Source organism: Choloepus didactylus, chromosome 13, assembly GCF_015220235.1.
Source record: "Choloepus didactylus isolate mChoDid1 chromosome 13, mChoDid1.pri, whole genome shotgun sequence".
Taxonomy (NCBI): Eukaryota; Metazoa; Chordata; class Mammalia; order Pilosa; family Megalonychidae; genus Choloepus; species Choloepus didactylus.
In genome coordinates this window covers 41,580,161-41,600,444 of record NC_051319.1, presented here as the reverse complement: position 1 = coordinate 41,600,444, position 20,284 = coordinate 41,580,161, and the positions used below count along the sequence as shown (strand labels likewise).

The 20,284-nt window shown below is 35.3% G+C and overlaps 1 protein-coding gene across 19 annotated transcripts in view; it reads right to left on the bottom strand.

Moving 5' to 3' along the window:
* The window catches only part of PAM (peptidylglycine alpha-amidating monooxygenase), a 306,111-nt gene that overhangs the window by 41,315 nt on the left and 244,512 nt on the right, over positions 1-20,284 (bottom strand). For 11 of the 19 annotated variants that reach the window (XM_037801760.1, XM_037801762.1, XM_037801761.1 and 8 more), the window contains 2 exons: positions 11,733-12,056; positions 1,813-1,942 (listed from right to left, as the gene is read on the bottom strand). In XM_037801760.1, coding sequence (XP_037657688.1) covers positions 1,813-1,942; positions 11,733-12,056 — 454 coding nt within the window. The remainder of the gene's footprint in view (positions 1-1,812; positions 1,943-11,732; positions 12,057-20,284) is intronic. The other 8 variants (XM_037801772.1, XM_037801773.1, XM_037801776.1 and 5 more) reach the window with 1 other exon arrangement.

Sequence of the window (20,284 nt, the reverse complement as noted above, 5' to 3'; positions counted from 1 at the left end):
CAGCCCTGTGTCTCCTACCCCAAGTGGGCCTTTACTGATCTCTTTTTCTATTAAATGATTCCAGCCTCTGCTGTTTATTTGGAATGAATATAGCATTAAAATTGAAAACTGGACTTTGTCCAATTTAGCTTTAGCCTGCTGAAACAGTATCAATGGGAGAAAATGATTTTCTCCTCTGGTAAAATGTGCCTAGAAATCCATGCAAAAAATATAGCAATATTCATTAAAATGAAGAATATGCTACAATGAATAGTTATAGTTTGCATTGAAAATCATTTGTTAAAATACCATTTGATGTCCAATAATGACTAAGACGATGTAGCAGAGATGTATGAATGGAAATGTTGAGTTCAATTTGTTTGATTTGAACTCTGAGGTGATCTCTTTCTCAGACTCTATTTTCAAGTATGACAACTGCAAAGGACAATTAACCAGTAACGGCTACTAATCTATCTTGAATTATTGACTGAATCCTATCTTCAACTATACAAAGAAAACTACACCCATATATATGTGACAGAGAAGGTTTAGCCTAAGTTTAATCAACATGTCTGAAAATGGAGGAAAAAAATTGAACTACATATGTAGACCCTCGCTTTTCCAAATGAACCCCTATATTTGTATACTTGAAAGAGAAGAAGATTCATTAGACTTAATTGACCCATGATATTTTAAAATGTACCTTCATGTGTAAATTGGTAATAAAATAAATGAATAAATAGATATTAATAACTCAGGAGAATTAAATTAACAGGCTAAATTTTAAGGTTAAAATAACAGGCTAATGTTTGGAGCAAGCTTTTAAAAATACTATCATGTAAATTCCAAGATGTGCTTACAATCCCGCAAGGGACAGCATTGCAGAGTGGTTAAGTGAGACTGAAAGGGACTGAAACCTGGCTATTTGCCAGTTGATAACTGTGAGGCTTTGGGCAAATACTTAACTTCTCTTAGTCGCTTCATGTGTAAAATGTGAATGACGATAATAACAGTGCTTAGCTCTTGTGAGGTAATTTATGTAAAATTTAGAACTGTGACAGGTCTACAGTAAAAACTCAATAAATGTTAGAAATTTTTATTAAAAAATCCCTTTAAGAAGGCACTAGAAGATAGAAGGAAAGTGTAGAAAGAGAAATGCAGAGGAAAACTTAAGGGAATTAGACAGTCCTAGTGTTTGTCTTGAGTCTTTGTTGCTCATGACAAGAACAAATTTGAGTAATAAATTTAATCTATTTAAAATATGAACTATTTTTAAATAGCCAAGATACTGACCATTTCTACACATTTGGAGGTCAAAGTGCTCCAACCATGGTCTCCTGAAGGTTAACTGTGTCACTGCTATGAATGGTCTGATGAAAAGGGAGAGGCCAAAGGCCTGAGAATAATTCTGCACCCAGAATGTGGAAATAACAAAGTGCTTTATTATAGTTAGCTGACTGCTTATCATGATGCACTTTCTTTAAAGTCTTAAAATTCCTCAGCAATGTATTGACATAACTGCCTTTAATACTATTCAGGTAGGTGTGTGAATGTAACCTCAGGGAGGGTGGAGCAGAATGGTAAGTAGGTAGAATCACCAATTGTTTTTGCCTTCTTTCCATAAACTAGTGAAACTTGCATTGTTCAAAAGCATACAACACTTCCACTCTGCTACTTATCACAGCCATATGACAAAAGAACAATGTTTTGCTCATAAAAATCAAGATCAAGAAGAAATTTTGTCATCCTCTCACCATTATTTTTAGTTTTAACAAAAAGCAATACACACTATTTTTATTTTCATTTACTCCTTGAAGGAAACATATTACTTACTTTCCATCCCAGACATGGTCACCTCGGTGGAAAATTACCAGGTTATTTTTAGGGTCCAGAGCCACCCCAGAAACCTGACCTGGAAGCAAGTATACTCCAGGCCAATCCAGTGCCTCTTCTACGTGGAAATCTAGAAGAAAAATCCATACATTTAATGTAAAAGGAAATCTAGTATAACCTTATGAAGATTCAAAGTGTTTAAAAGCAGCTCATGCAGTAATATCGCTAGATGCAAAGAAATAATTAAAAAAAAACAAAAAAGCAATGCTCTAGATAAAATATACCCCATGCACATGCCAAGTAGCTTCTTGAATTAGGAAATAAAATAAGTGACAGTGAACTTGTCTTGGGACTATATGCTCTCTTTTCCTTTTTATAATATGTCCGCAAAACCAGCTTATCCTTAAGTGATTGAAGAGCAAATTTGAGACTGTCTTCTTGACAGGATTCTTATTTTAAATTAATGTCTTTGGAAAATATGGCAATATGGGTGGCATAATTTTAATACAAAAATTTGGAATGGCATTCTGCAAGGCAATCCCATGTGTTTTCACTAAATGTTATAAACAAACAGGAAGAATGACTGATAAGCCTGTCAATCTGCCCTATCTATCATCTATCTATCTAGACTATGTAAATTCTGGATGTTCAGTATACATGAGACCCTATAATAAACCACTCATTGATTATCCCCTGTACAAGGAACTGTGTAAGATATCAGTCTCATTTCTCCTAACTTCAACCTTTCCATAAGAACGGGAATGGAGTGAGTTTCCTTCATTGTTTATATTACATGGCTTCCTAGAGAGAGAGGAAAGCAAAATGACCACAGAAGTTCTGTGAATGAATGGTGATTTCCTAATTATTCTCATTTTTTATCTGAATACATTTAAACTAAGAGAATACTTGGGTTCATTTTTTAATCCCTTTTATAAACATGCTCAAGAATAAAGAGTTATGATGATTTATACCACCAAATTAAAACAAAACAAAAGCTAATTATGTATGGATTATCTATACTAATTGAGGATGTTTAGTTATGAAGATAACCCTGAAACCCAGGCTGTATCAGTTTCAACATTTCTTTCCCTCTCAAATGCTTCAACAAAGATGCTGAGAGGTAGAAAAGCAGTAATTTGGGTCTCTCTTCTCCTTCCCACCTTTTGAAGGATGTGGCATTGAAGACCAGAGGAAGAAAAGAAAGCACAGGGCTTGTATAATCAGCTCTTGAAAACTTAAGAGTGTGCCGGTGTGTGAACAAGCAGTTTAAAAATAACTCCCTCAACTATACAAAAGGAAAAAGTACTCTTTCACTCAAAATATTTTTACCTTGAATATTTAATTCTTTTTTAAAAATGAAAATTGCCAAACATAGTACAATCAATATATCCATTCTGCCTACAAACTTTGCTGAAGTACCTACAACAAATGTTCCTTGAGTGTATTCTCTACGTAAGGCACTATGCTAGATTCTGGGAACACACAGAAATGAAACATGGGTTTTTGGCCTTGATGAACTCATAGGCTAAAATGAGGAGAAGCAGGAAACAAATACTTAAGAAACAAAGTAGTGCAGAACACATGAAAGGGCCCCGTAAACCTTCCTAAGGCTGGGATAGACCAGGAAGGTTTAAGGTCAGGCTGCTGGAGGTTTCCCAGAGGTGCAGACATCTGTGTTCACATTTACAGTGTAAGTAGGAGTTTGTCGAGAGTAGAATTGGGTAGACTATTTCCTTCAGAAAGAATAAAAACAAAGATGTTTATATTGCAGAATGCATTTCAAAGTCTATAAGTAGTCTGGAAAGGATACCTATATATGTCACGTGGTGGTGGGGGAATGAGAGGCAGCATCAGCTGACCTTAAGATCTGGTTTACAGCCAGATTGGAAAATGTGTTGTATTGCATATCACACCAAGGGGTCTGAATTTAACACGCTGGTAGTTCTTAGCTGCGGTGTCTTGACTTATATTATGATTAATTTTGAGGCACGCAGCAACTACCTTATTATTAGTAGTGAAGCACAGAAGTTGGGGAATAATTTGCTTTTGAAATACATTAGAGCATATGAGAATGTCATTCTTATTCACATGTGACCTGATATGCCTTCCTGAGTTGGGGGTGGGGGGAAGAGTTACAGCTGGCATGCCTGAACTTACAAATAATCTGGGCACAGCAGTGGATATGAATGGGGCTGCTCAGATGAGTAGCATCCACCATCTATTACACTTGTCATAATAGGAAAAAAAAGGTTGCAAATTGCTGCTACAGACAATTGGGAGCCACTGAAGGTTTTAAGCACTGGGTGGCATAATTTTAACTGTGTTTTTGAAAGTTAACTCCAGAAAGAGTATAAACATTATAATTAGAGATGTCTAACTGGATCAACAGATGGATAAATCATTCCCCAAAGAAAATGTTTAAAATTATTTTTAAATTGCTTGAATCTCAGGTTGTACTTCATTCATTCTCATCTTAGTTCCAGCTTGTCCATTTAGTGGTCATCATTCTATACTCATTCGCCAGTACCCGAAGCTTCTGGATAGGCTCTAAGGGAACCCTGAACCTCATGATGATGTCGACATCTAATTGCATTCATCAGATTCTCAAATCTCAGACCACCACAAGATGGAATCCTTGAGGGCAGGAATCATGTCTTACTCAGTGTTGGGCCACCAGGCCTCACACAGGCTCTAGACCATGTAATGGCCAAATTAAGTGCACTGAAATAAACTCTATTTTCCAGTCCCTTCTTATTTATGTGGTCAAATAGAATTTAAATACCCTTATAATTTTACAATTTCTTTGTACTACTTCTATTTACCTCTAGCACAGTGATAGAGACACTGTGAGGATACTCAATTAAAATGCTGATAAGATTAATTACTTTCATTAAAGATGATAAATAAATATCATGGCTCCTGGTATTTTTCTACTCACTGGTCCACCAACAGATACTGGAAGCTAAGTGCCCATGAAGGTGAGGAGATACTAATTCTGATAGAAAATATGTAGTGTTAAAAAATATATATCTTTCTGTGGCAACATATGAATTTTGGAAAATATTAGAAGTATTGTGTAAAGAACTATCTAGTTATAAATGAACTCAACTATCATATGCCCTTAGATTGCTAAGTGCTTGAAAATCTGCAAAAAGTGTTGACTAATAGGTTGTTTTGAGCCTATCTACAAGGTTTTATCCACCAATTATAAAAACACTTGTTTTGTCACAACATTTTTGGTTGGAAATTTTCAGGAAGGGAGTGTGACTATCTAGAATATATTTATTAAAGCATATGCTTTTGTTGAATTTTTAAAACAGTAAGAGTGATATGACAGGAAATGTACAAGAGGGCTAGGGCTAACCCTGAGCAAACTGGCTATTTTAGTACTGAGTCAATGAAAAAGATAATTATTCATGAGTAGCAAGAATGTTTGGAAAAATATATTATTTTTCATTTTATTGAAAAACATCAGTTCACATTTATTAACATTACTTATCCAAGACCTCAAACCTTCCAGAATCTAGACCTTTGTGTTATCCAGGTATCTGGGATAGCTAGAGGAAAACTGAGTTCATATTCTTTACTGTGAACTTCAGCTCAGTTAATTGATGTTTTTGTTTCCATTGTCACCATCTTTTTCCTTATTAGGTAATTTAAGACAGTTCCCTTATTTTAAGATTAAGGGATTACGATTCAAGGCTGTCATTTAGGACTAATGGTGTATGCAGATGGAATTAATACTGACTGTTCTTCCAACTGCTGCCAATCTTGACACAGGAATCAGAGAGTTTTAGAATTGTTCTTGGTCATCCCAGGTCACTTCTCATTTCACAGAAAAGGAACTTTAGGCTTGGGCCAGACTTCAAGCACCAACATCAAGGATGGTTATTTTCTGATCTCCAGTTAAAGAAAATGTCAAACCCCTATTAAGGAAATTATATAAAACGTATTTGGGTTCTAACTGACACTTAGCACTCTTTATCAAGGAGAAGTTAAAAAAAATTCTAGTTCAAGATTGTTGCCTTTATTTAAGAAATGATTCAACATATGACTAGTTAATGCCACATATTTGCAGTTTTAACCTGAAAATTATACGCAAAGTTCTTACACATGCACTTGGGCAAGAAATTCTCAATTCTATGTGTCCACTGCTCTAAGGTCAGATATAAAATAATAGGATTATTTCAATCTTAAATGCTTATTTAAAAAAATGTGAATCTGAGCACATATTAGAGAAAATAATACTTTCAGAAAAACAAGGTAAATACACATAAGCTATTGATCCTAGTAGCCTTGATACAATTCATTAGAATTTATAAAAGATGAGAAAATAAGTGAAAAAATTCCTGCGATTAAAATTTTTTCCAAAGTCATATATAGCATTTTATAATAAATAAATAATTTTATTCTATAAAGAATCCTTGCATTCATTGTAAGTAAAGCTAAATGTTCAGCCTCATATTCTGTCTTATATATTTGGAAAAAACAACTTTACTGCTTTTAGAAAAATAAAATTAAATAATACTGTTAAACTTGTACCAGATTAATGCTAGTGATCAATGCTGCCTTCACATGAAATTATTAATAAGGATTTAAAAGGTCATTCATTTATCTGTGTTACACAGGGACAAAGAGAACTAGAAGAAGTTGAGAAAAAATATAATTTCAAACTCAGAAGTCTGACTTAACTTCAGCAAAGCTCTTCACATTTAATCATAAGGAAAAAAGACCCTGATAATATCACAAGACTTCAACAAGAACGAAATGTGGTAGTTTTTTTGCTACATTCACAAATTCCCCTCTACTGAGGAGAAGATGCCTTATTTTGATCAGGGATTGTCATACATCAGAAATCCCAGCAATAACTGTAATTAACTAAAACAATAGGAGAAATATTTATACCAAACTGAGAAAGAAAACAAGAATTAATTCTAATGTTACATTTAATGGGAGTGAAATGAGGAAGAGAGTTAAGACATAACATTTGGCTCAAAAGCATCAGCAGAATTTCTTTTATTTTTTAAGTTTTTAGATTGCAAATGGGATATTCATCTTGGTCAAACTGTACTGATAATGACTGAGAAAGCATGGGCAAAGGAAAGCTGCACTTAAAATAATTAAGATTGTAGACTGAGATGAAGAGATGACTGGGAAAAACTAAGTATGTATGTATGTATGTATGTATCTACCTACCTACCTACCTACCTACATACCTATCTATCATGCTGTTTTATTTTTCTGTGAGAGGCAAAGTGATTAAAATCTAGTGGTTAAAAACAGACTCTGGGGCATGTCTGCTTGGCTTTGAGTCCTGATTTGTTGGGCTGTGGCATTTTGGGCACATGACAACCTTTCCATGCCTCAGTTTCCTCCTCTGTAAAATGGGTTTATAGATAGGGTTGTTTTGAGGATTGAAAGAGCTAAAGCCTGTGTAAAAACTTAGCCTGGCTCATAGCAAGTTGTTATGCATGTGTTTTTCCCCCATTATTCTCCTTCCCTCCAGAGGTGGAAATTCAGTCAAACTGAATGCCTTATTTTACCCTGGGAATTCTGTAGAACTTGAACCTGACAGTAAGCATATGAATGAAATATGTTAAAAGAATGGACACTGAGAGTGAGTAAAAGTTATCCATAGAAAAGAGGTAAAAACTCAATGTATAAGAACAAAGATCTCTGAGTCTACTTATCTGGTGGAAGTATCACATAAATGCACATGTATTTTCTGATGCCAAGAGTCAAACATGCAGGCTTCCATTTGCTAGAATACTCTAGACCAATGAAATTTGTCAGCTAGAAGAGCTATCTGTAATTTTAAAATTATTCAATGAGTCTAGTTCCAAAAGGGCAACTAGAATTTTATTTCTACTCTATCAGTGCTGTCTCATAAAGATACCAAAGTAATGGCAGAAATTGCATTTCAAATATAGAAAAAAATGTAAGTGTAAAAAGGGGATGCATTTGCTTCTCAGTTTACAAAGTTGAGTATTTTCACACTGTACACCATACATCATATTTGCATAGCAAACATCAAGGCAGATGAATGTAAGTGATTGGAGATTTGGAGAGCCACAAACTCTTAACTATGACAGCACACTGCCATGTTGCCTTGTGAATGTATCAAACTAGAGTGCTAAATTTTGCAATTTCCCTACACACTGCAAGAAAATTCTCTCATAAATTCTGCTTAAGAAAAGACAATATTTACTTTGGTATTTAGTTTGGTATTTAGTTGGGTATTATACTATTTTTCAATTTAACTTTTTGAAATCTCAACCCAACATCACATTAATTGTGGCATTAGCAATTATAACAATAACCACAGCTAACATTTATTATGTGTTCCTTATGTTCCAGACACTGTTCAAAGAACTTTCTGTATATTATTCATGAGACCCTCACTTCAACTTTATGATTCCTGTGCTGTTATAATCCTCTTTTTACAGATGAGAAAATTAAAACCCAGAGAATTTTAAAAACTTGCCTAAGGTCCACCTAGTAAGTGGTGGAGCTGAGATACAAAAGCAGGCAAACAGGCTCCAGTGACTGAAGTTTCTACATTATACTATCTTCATGGAGTGATTTCCAAATTTTATTTTGGCTGAATGCAGAATAGCTCTGGGGGAAATTGTGTGTGTATATGTGTGTGTGTGTGTGTGTGTGTGTGTGCATGTGTGGGGCAGAAGGCTGTAACAACTACTTTGTACTTGAGGCATCTCTTTCAAACAATATTTGAACATCTCAGGTCTAGTCTAGCTGAAGCTGTCCAGGAGTTTCTCCATTGTTAATGCTGTTTTCATAACAGTTAGTAGGAGAGTTTTCAGAGTAGACTCTGAACTTCACCAAAAGTCATGAAGTCAGTGATCTAAAAAAAAGAAAAAGTGCCATTTGCAGGTGTTTGTACTTTAAAGACACTCTGAAGACAGAGGCTTTAACCATCTTGTTCTGAGGAATGCCGAGGACTTTCTCAGCTATACAAAGCAGGAAGATGTCATTCCATCATGCTCTTCATGCAGCTTAGTGTCCACTGATGCTGTACAATAATCCAGAATGAGTAGAGAACTCAATTGTAAAGGTAGCTGCCAGAGTGTGGGCCCAAGTGGAATCGAGAGCAAACTAAAGGTCTACAAAATGATGGTGTTTTTGAAACCTTCAAGTGGTCCTGGGCCTACCACACACAGTCATACTGGATTTTTGAGCTGTTCCACTAATTTTACCTTTGAACCCTCAAATCAGCTGGGTGGAATCCATCACACATTGCAGTTCCAGAATATGGGCCTGTCAATGAAATCTAAAGTGCTGCTGCTGAAAACGCCACCATGTTGGGTTGTGCTGGTGCTAAGAACTGTGGACAATGGAACAGGGACCTGAGTGGAAGCCTCCAGCTTCTAAGCAGAGAGGGTCCAGAGTTCCAGGGAGATACATCTAAGTGGGGAAAGCAAGTTAGCCCTTTTTGAGCAAAACTGTATTGAAATGTAAAGAACTATAATGTACACATTAGAAGTGATAAAGTCCAAGTTTTCAATTCAGACTCTGATTTTATTCAAGTGAATCTATTTCTTTATTTGAAAATTCAGAATAAGAGAAGGTATCAAATATATCTGAAATGAGTATGGGGCATGATATTAAGCAATCCAATATCCTTATATTTTTGTTTCAATAATAATCTCACATTAAAAATACTTTCTTCTTTGCAATTAATACAATTCCTGGTAGCCAATTATGCACTTAGGAGGACAGTTAATTCCTCCAGGCTTTTAGAGTCCCATTCTCAGCTTTGCCGGGAGAAAAGAAAGGGTAAAGGAGAAACAGTGGATGATTATCCATCAAATTTATTCCCCTTCCCATTTCTGAGAAATGTACAAGAATTAAGCTACTAATATTTTTTTAGTATATTACATGCTAACAAAATTCTACTTTCTTTTCTGCAAAATGAAAGCTTCCAGAGGGTCCGTATTTCTTTGGTTAACACAAAAACACACAGGTTCAATTAAAGTTAGATATTACATCATGTTATATATAATATAGGGTAAACAGTGAAAGAGAATTGAGAAGAAACAGGCTTTTATAAATAGCTTACCTAAATATGAGCTTTGCTCATTTGCATTCAATTTTTTTTTAAAGTTTTCAAATCAGATTAGGGAAATAACACTAAAATCATTTCAGAAAGGAAATATATACACATTTCCTTTCTATAATTAGGATTTGTGCTGTGTGTTTCTATGACTCATTGTTTATTCATAGAGACATTCTACACATATTAAAACCAAAAGGGAACTTCCTGAAACTTATCCCAGAGAATTATCTTTTTTGCCACTTTGACCACCCTGCAGAGTATGCGGCGATTTGGCAAGGAAACAGATTTCAGGAAATTTAAGCATTTCCTTCTTAGAAAAACTTAGTAGGTTTCAAGGAATACAATACCTTAAGTCAAAGTACTATTTTTACATTGACACTTATGATGCCTATAAATGACCATGATACGTTTTCACATCCTAGAGTGACAAAGACATAGGAATAAAGTATGCTGCAACTCTAACACTTCACAGCCTTTCTTCAAGACACAATTTTATTCTCACCAAAGAGACCCTTTGCTTTTTGTATTTCCATGTTGCAGGCATCGCAGTGCACTGTCTTTAGTGCACAGGTCCAGACGGACACTCCAGTGTGCCCATGAAATGGCTAGGGAGCATGATAAACTGCAGATTTCTAGGCACCTTACTCAAAGATGCCAATCCAGTTATTCTGGGGCTGGATGCATGAGTGTAGATTTTTCATAAGCACTCTGCTGATTCTGATGTAAGAGGTCCAGGGACCACCACTTCAGAACCATCTTATTAGATCAATTTAGAATGGGTAAGATCAGGGCTGATCCTGTTTAAATCAGAAGAAGTAAAAATCTAGGTCTTGGTTAACTTCTCATAGAGACCATTAGGCCATTCCCAATGGACAATGATTGAAATTTCTGTGTGAGCAAAAGGCGCTGCATGCTAATTTTTTTCAATTATAAATAAAAATCAGCTGGGTGTTGAATAATTTATGGCTTCCTGCAAAGCTGTATTTGAAAACATCAAGCTGGCAGCCTGTTTCATTCCGGCCAGTGCATGGACAGCTGCCATGCACGCATATCCGTTGCTTTTTTGGAGATTATCTTCACATGCTGTATTATCTGGCTTTCCACATTAGCAAGTAACATAAAACACAATCAATATCACAGAGGCCACAACACAATTAAAGACAAAGATGAGGCATCCATAGCTTGCTGGCACAGAAACCTGAAGGGAATAAGGTATTGTCCTCTAATTATGGAAGCCAATACCGCTTAGAAATAAAGATAAATCTGATAGTTATTGACTTGCTGGCAGTCCCTTCAGAAATCACTACTCAACTTTCCAATTAAAATAGTAATTGAAAATGGAACTTAAGAAGTCAAAGAGGTAAAAATGGCCACATTTTACAAGTCAACTGGATGAGAATGTTGACTGTTTATGATTCCATTGAGAGGAATTTAATAAACTTAAAAGAAGGTAATGTGTAAGCATTTCATATACTAGGACTTTGTATACCAGGTTTTGCATTTTCTTTCCACTGAGCAAAATGGAAAATGTTAACTTGCTAAGAATTTGTTACCCTGAATTTCATAAGCCACCCTTTCCAAAATGATCCAAGTATTTGTAGTCCTTGTAGTTCTGCTCACCAAAATAACACAAATTTATGTAGTATTGGATCAAAACAAAAAGCAAAACTCATAAAACAAACATGACTTCTGATAAATAACCCAGATCTGAGTAATGTTTTTTTCTTATGATCCTTTTTATTGATGAGTTTTTCTCACTCATTAATTTTTATTCCCTTCAGATTTTGCTAATGTGGATTTTAGCCCTTTGCATTTTATTCCCTGAAAGAAGCCCTAAACGCACCTCCTGTGTGTTCTGGCTCCCAGGTGCCTTCACCAGGTAGGGGTTGCTGAAATGAGAAAACTCTGTTCTCTGCTGGCCTCAAAGTGGATTCTAGTCTGTGGAATTTGTGAATTCTGTCTCTGACAAGAATAGCATTGCCCCTCTCCTCATGTTCTTTGCCCTCTCTGGCATCTGACCGACCAAGGTCCTTCTTTTGGACTACGTTTGCAATCTCGGCTACCAGGTCTGACTCTGATTCTGCCTTTTCTGTAGGATTATATTTGTGCACATGAACAACATCTTCCCTTTCTCCTAGAAGCTTGGAAAGTAGTGAATAGAAATCACCTGTAGAAAAAAGAGAAAAGATAAGGGAGTGGGGGTTGATAAGATTGCAAAGTTCACAAAATTTTGTGCCTTAAAAATATCATCTCCTGATTCCTCATAATTAGTGAGGGAGAAGGCTGTTCTCACACTTTCAGACATGGGAAAAAAGAGATGATTTTCTAGAACAATGAAAGAATAATATGCCTTCACATTTCAGGAGACCAGAGCACTATATAAACTCTATTAACATATTGGTAGACACTTAATAATGCATATATGATTGCCTGACAAGCTTCAATAAATAGTTTCCACAGTATATTGGATTGATTTGGAAGTTAGAGTACATCAGGTTTCTAAAATAAAATATTACCAACAGCTACTTCATGTAATCTTCACAGGCAAACCCTTTGAAGTTATCTTTAAAAAGCTATTAAAATATGATTCACAAGAAATTAAATACATTTTTAGAGTAGGTGCTATAAAACCAAGAAATCTAACATACATGCATCTATTTGGTAATTGGGAAACCAAGTTTCTTTATTATTATTTTTTTAGCAATGCTACTGTCAGTGGCTCCAGTTGTTCCTTTTAAACGAGAAATGAACACATCCCAGAAAAATAATTTTGTGAGAAAAAGAACATTTTTAAATTAGTTTCAAACAAAAGAGGAGATTTTAACAAGCTAATATTATTGGAATGATTCATCACTAAAATGTATTTCATGCCTTCCTGTACTGAGGAGTAAATTTAGATATGATAATCCAATTCCATGAAAATAAATTACTTATAACATATTATGACAGATACAAAATGACTCCAGAAAGTTCACAAAGCATTTTTATCCTTATCGTTTACACCCACGGCTTCAAAACAATTTAAAATATATCAACTGTGTGAATGGGAAATATATATGCTCTCAACTGAAACACAAACCTACTTTCCTAAGCCAAACCCAAAGGCAACCCACAGCTCATCTTTTCACCCTATTCTAAGTGCTGTTAACGTAGAAATTACTTATGATTTTATGACTATGGAATCCTATTGCTTAAGTTTTAATTACATGTGCAGCACCATCAGAAAACGTTTCTAAAATCTTTTTTCATGTCCATCAGGACATGAAAATGACAACTGGTTTAACCACAATACGTTCCAGTGAAGAGTATATTATCAAGAAATTGGTGCAAGGGGATATGAAGCCTTTCCAAAATGATGCTAAGAGATCCTGTCATGTTTACAAATAGTCTAGGTTAAATGATTCAAAGTAGGTTTTCCATTCTTGCCTGCAGAAGCAGCCTATCCCAGGTGAAATCTTCAATCGGAAAATAATTACCAAGTAATAGGGCCAATCTCAGTAAAATGAACAAAGCAAATTACAACTCAACCAAATCTGTTAGGTCACAGTGGCACTCTGGCTCACAGAAGGCATATTAATCCATTACTGCTAAATTCTCCTGCCGTAAACGTGGGCTAAATAGAAATAGTTTAATGTGCTCTTATGCAATGAAACATTTTATACAGAAAACAAACTACTAGATTATTTAAAGGATAGAATAAAAACAGAATTCAAAAACTTGCATCAATGTTTATAGAGAAACATAGGCTCAGAACTACACCTAATCCTCTAGAGTTTTAAGTAAAAATCTAAAAGCAGAGCACTCTGGTTCCTTTGAAATTATCATTTAAAATTATCATTGGGTTAGGAAAAGCAAGCAATTTTTAAATCAAGATGATGTGCCAGGATGCTCACAAGTTGCACTGGCCTTGTGAGAACAAAGCTTCAGAGTTGCATCTCTACAGACACCCCGTTACATATGAGAGAGGCCACTAGATGGCTCTTACACACTTTTTTTTTTCCTCTTCTGGTGTACTGAGTATATAGAATCTGAAATGTTAACCATTTTTCTTAGTTACATTAAGGTTTATTTTTATTTTTATTTTTATTTTCATTAAGGAAATATGTCCAACCTCAAGTACCACTAATGGAATAGAATATTTAAAGGAGGTTGGGTGGTCTCTACTCCAGTCTTATCTCCCAATACTTACTTCCTTATTTTCAGTTTATGTTCCACTATATTGGACTTTTAGTTCTTTGAAGATCATCTCTGTGAACACAGTGTTTCTTCTGCCTGGGACACTGCGTCCTCAGGAATCCACTAGCTCCTCAACCTTCAGGTGCTCATCAGCCAGAAGTGTCATTGCATCCAAGAAGCCTTCTCTGACAATTCAAATTTGGGGCCCCTGCTATGTGCATTGATAGCACTCAAGTCTTTCACTGTTGTTTCCTTTAAAACACTGCATTGTAGGCTCTTACAGCAGCCACATCTATTCCTGAATTGTAATGGCTATCTCCAGATTCTGAGATGCTGATCCCTTTGTGTATAACCTGATCAATCCCTGGAACTTTGAGTATCTGTGTGACACCTGAAACTCAGAGCTACAGCTTGGTAGATATGAATGTCAGTAATAGTGCATACAGCAACTGTTAACAAAGCTGAAAAAGAGTCCAGACTTCAACTAGAGATATGAATGAAGCAGATGTGGTCATAACTAGGGCAAATTGGGCCAAAGGGTAAAGGACAATCCTGACTGCATTTTAAAACTTCAAATTCCATGTGAGACCAAGGGAAGAGATGTTTAGTTGGTGCAAGATCTATATTCCCTAAACAATTTAACTCATACAATTTGTTCAAATACCATAATTATATGGAACTTTGAATAGGAAGTGAGATCTGGTAGATTTGCATAGGTTAGTGTGAAATGGTGACACATGCCAAAGTAATTTGGACAGAGAATAAAAATATATATGCAGGGCTCCCCTGAAGAGCTGGGGGAAAATGCAAAGGTGTTGGGCTTCCTCACCTGGATTGCTGCTGATGTTCTCACAAACATTGAGGACTCGCGGTTTGATGTGCCGAGACCTCTATCATGGGACTTGCCCTTATGAAGCTTGTTACTGCAAAGAGGCTAAATCCGCTTGTAATTGTGCCTGAGTCTCCCCCTGAGTACCTGTTTGTTGCTCAGATGTGGCCCCCTCTCTCTAGCTAAGCCAACTCAGCAGGTGAACTCACTGCCCTCCCCACTATGTGGGATCTGACTCCCAGGGGTGTAAATCTCCCTGGCAATGCGAGATATGAGTCCCGGGGATGAATCTGGACCCAACATTGTGGGATTGAGAACATCTTTTTGACCAAAAGGGGGATGTGAAATGAAACGAAATCAAATTTCAGTGGCCGAGAGATTCCAAATGGAGTCAAGAGGTCACTCCGGTGGGCATTCTTATGCACTATATAGATAACACTTTTTAGGTTTGAATGCAATGAAATAGCTAGAAGTAAATACCTGAAACTATCAAACTGCAACCCAGTATAGCCTTGACTCTTGAAGACAATTGTATAGCAATGTAGCTTATAAGGGGTGACAGTGTAATTGTGAAAGCCTTGTGGATCACACTCCCTTTATCCAGTGTATGGATGGTTAAGTAGAAAAATGGGGACAAAAAACTAAATGAAAAATAGGGTTGGGAGGGATGATTCGGGTGTTCTTTTTTACTTTTATTTTTTATTCTTATTTTTACTTTTTCTGGTACAAGGAAAATGTTCAAAAAATAGATTAGGGTGATGAATGCAGAACTATATGATGGTACTGTGAACAACTGATTGTACACTTTGGATGATTGTATGGTATGCGAATATATCTCAATAAAATTGAATTAAAAAAAAAAAAACAAAAACAAGCAAAAAAACCCCCACTGTATTGTAATTGCCCAGTTTCCTGTCTTTCATACTAGTGTTCAAATCCAGCCCTGATACTTAGTAACTACTCAACACTTATAATGAGGTTAATGTGACAGAGAAATAAAAATGTAAATTTTACTTCCTTTTCATTAATTTGTATTGACATTTAAATAGCTACATGTGACTAGTGGTTACAAGAAGTAAACCAGATAATGCATACCATAGAGATTTGCATAAAACTGGCTTAAAGAATAATGACTGGTTTCCTTTGGTTTGAAAAAGAAGAGGTTTTTGTTCTCTTCAACAGTTCTCACTTACCTCTGGCAGTAAACCTTACATGTTTATGATCAAATTCTATAAGATGCTTTAAAATTAATTTTTGTACATTTAAATTGTACAAAAAGTGGCAGATTTAAAGGTGGTTTTATATAAAAGAAATAAAACTTCTCGTTTCTTAACAACTGCCAGATTCCTAGTGACTAGTACAGTTCCAATCACATAGCAGGGGCTCAATTAATGATTCTAGAATGAATAATAATTGGTTAAAAATTCACCCCTTGCTCTTGAATCAGTAGGAATAAAAAAAAATTCCTTGATGATTTTAAGCTGCAGTGAGTTACCATTTCTTCTTATTTCCCCTCAAACTTTGATTCTTATCTTATGAAATGCAGAAATGCTCTTTCCATGTTTTAAGTAATTTGACTGGGTTTAGAATTTGGAAAACTTAACTACAGTAGCAGTAATGTTTTGGGAAAAGGAACACGGAATTTTACAAGAACCTAAAACACTATCAATTAAGCTTCAAGTTTGTAAGCCATGGGCTTGCATTAACTACTGCATGGCTGAACCAGTGATTTTCTACTTATTTTCTATTTAGCAGGCATGATCCCTGCCCTTAGCATGGAAATTTCTCTGATTTACTTTCAGGAATACGGTGAGAATGAACTAAAATAAATGGAAACATACATTGAACAATTGTCCTATGAGGGTTTTTTTTTTTAATAAAAGGCTTTAAGAATATGGGATTAAAAATTAAGTTTTTCTCTTTTTAGGCAGTATAAAACCTTAAAACTGTGGCAGGGACTTGAATTTTAAAGATGATCAAGAACTTCCTGATAACTTTTCAGAATATAAATTCACACATCCCACACAAATCACTAGTACTTACTTCCTAAAACAAACAGCTCTTGTTACTACTTACTGCCATATGATTTTATGGTACACGGACAGTAAACAGGATGTCCATCAGCAGTTTAACTACTGACAAAATATGCCAAGTAACCAAGCTAATGAGATAGAACCCTAAAACAACAGATTAGAACATTCCTTTTTAGATTTTAATACTTTGCTTTATGATTCAGTCATAACTGACTTACCCTTCTGGTTATAGTCGATTTGGTTTATTGATTATTTACTTTTTACTAATCCACAACATTTATCCTTCCTCAGAGAAATAAAACACATGCTCATGATGACCAGCTCAAGGATTATGGATGAGGTCAACTTGATTATTTATTCATTTTATAGGACTCATCTGATTGAAAAAGCATCAGAAATAAGCTCTGTTTCTTTTTTAAGCAAATGAGACAAATATAAAAAAGGAGAAGCTGGGAGATGATGGCTTTTGCAACTACCATGCACACAGATCTATATCTGAAAGCCCAACCTTGTGATAAATGATCATTCCCATCTGCCTATTCTGTTAGTAGGAAACCAACTCACAACAGCCATCCATTCAGCTTCCCAGAGCCTTGGGGGAATATTTAGAATTGTGTTTGATAGATGAGTTCAATAAATAAAGACTGGTGAGCTGCTCATAAATCATAACAAACCAATAGATTTTTAGTGAATGGGAGTACAAGCAAGAATTGTATCTTCTTTAAAAGAGCAGTCAGAATAGAATTGGGGTGCTTAGAATTAGCTAAGGAGATAGCACTAAAATTCTTTATACTTTATTAGAGAGTCAAGGAAGTATCCTATTTTAAGCATGGGCAAAAAATGTAAATTTTTGCTGCTAAGTCCAGCCTTTGTTTCACTTCTTCCATTAATGGTTTACAAACTGTTACTTTAACAAACTTTTATGGTAGACCATTTAACTTGCAACTTGGTTCCCTTGATTCTGCTTATTTGATAAGCCATGCCAATGAAAATTCATTTTTGTTAGCATAAAACCACTGTGAAATTATTCTGTTTCGCAAAAGGTGTCTGAAAGACCTTTAACTATCAGGGGTCGTGGAGTGTTTTCTCTCTACAAATTGTATTTTTGTCATATTCTCCCTGTCTTGAGAATATAGTAGCTCATGCTGACCTTTGAGTAGAAAGATTGATTGTATGAGGGCACAAAGACTGCAATGGGAAGAGTTTGGAGCAAACTGAATAAAACATGTTCTGCAGCAAAAGAAATGCTGTCCAGAGCATAAGGTACAATAACAAGGACAAACTAGTATTGTAGATTTTGAGTTTCAATTCTGTCTTGATTTTTTTTTTAAGTCATCAAATCTTCCAAATGCAATTAACAAACATTTCAACATTACATCTATACCTTGAATCTTAAAGGAGAGAAACACTTAAATTCAGAACTCCTAAATGGAGTTGTGCATTCTTGCTCGAGTGCAGCTGTTACTCTCAGTTTCAGCACACAGTCCTTGCCTAAACAGTGCTGACAGAAAGCTCAGGTTGTACCTTTAGTATAATATAGTATAACTTAGTAGAGAAATCATAAATAAGAACTCATAATGCACAAGATTAAAAAACTTTCAAAACACGTTCTAGTTTCCTAAAGGTGCCAACTGTAACATGTAAGTGAGGGAGCTATGTGAGCATGTCTGATCCTGCAAACCTCAAAGCCACCCTCCCCATTTCATATAGTCTCCTGGGTTTAATTTCCTCCATGGACAATCACTGTCTAAATGGGTTTTGTTTAGTTTACTGTACTTATTACACATATATAGGTAATTGTTCACTTACAATGTTTGTGAAGGAGAGTGACATTTCAGTTTGTTTGAGTATCCATTAGTGTTTTTCTGCAAGGAGGCAGATATGATCAATTCATTCATGAACAAGCTCTCTTGTATGCAAATAAGCTATTTTCAAAGCATTTGGGCAGGAATAGACACATATTATACAGCCATTAAAAATCACTTTCCAGTATACAATAATTTTTAGTTGGAGGAAATACTCAAGATATAATGTTAAAAAAGGATGCAAAACTGTGTATGCATTATGATACAAATATCATTAAAATAATATGCATTGTGCATATGTGCTATAAATATTTCACACCCATAGATCTGAGAATTATGATGGTTTTTATTGGCTTCTTCATACTTTTCTTTAATTTCCATATCTTATGTAATGAATATTATTTTAAAAATCAGCCAAAATGAGCATTGTTAAAGAAAAATACTGCAGATTAAATCAAAGCCTCATTAAAATGTTTCCCATTGTTGCATGATGCAGAACAACCTGATAGGTAAGAGTCATATAATGAGGTTCTTGTGATATCTCTGTAATTACATGTTTTGGGATAGATTCTGAGATACAATAGTCTTACACCAAATTCTCTCTAGAAAGAGCAGCTGTAGACACAAATACTGCAGTAGGTCAGTGTGTTTGTGGGTAAGTACAGATTGGGCTGACACTACATGGGTTCAAACAACTCCGAGTCCTCTTTCAAAGTCTAGTTAATATCCAATCAAGATTAATATTCTGGCAAAAAATCAACAGCAATTTTAGTGATAATTTTAAAGGAGATAAAATATTTTTACATCCCATGGAAAAGAATTTTAGATAAACCTATGTTAAAAAGTTCATTAGTGTGCTTTGATTTTTTTTTTCTCCATGTTAGAGGTATATATTACTTCCTGTCCATCTGTGGCATACTACATTTCTGGTTTCAGCCTATGGCATAAGAGTATTCCCCACCCCCACCACCTCTGTTTTACTACTGTAATGAAAGTAGTTCCTTCTTTCAAACATAGCAGTGTTATATATCTTGATCTTTATCTTCCTATCTGGTTTCCAATGTATTAGGAAAGAAAGTAAAAATAAATTATCATGTGCATTATGCAGGTAGAACTATCTGTATCATTCAGCCACTGATGGATATATGTGTACTCTGATGCTTGGGTCTTTTCCTTTTTGCCCCATGACAACTGTTCTCTTTTCAATGAGATTTGGCATCTCCTGGGTGCCCAAGAGAAATGCTGTCTGTTAGCTTGTGGCTAGCACAACAGAAATGAGAGAAGAATTTTTATTTATTTGGAATATAAAATATTAAAAGGAATCAATCCAAACTGGAGGAGTACTTGAAAACGCACTATTTTGGCTGGAACACCAAAATAGGCCAAAGGTTTATGTTTGAGGGCTTGTTTTAAAAATTAGCATACATGGCATGATTTATTTGAATAATTAGAGTTGTCCTATCAGCTATCTGGTGAACTTGACTCCCCAGAGAGTGATTACAAAGAGATATTTTGTGCAAACAATCATCTCTGAAAAGAATGGCTCACTCTC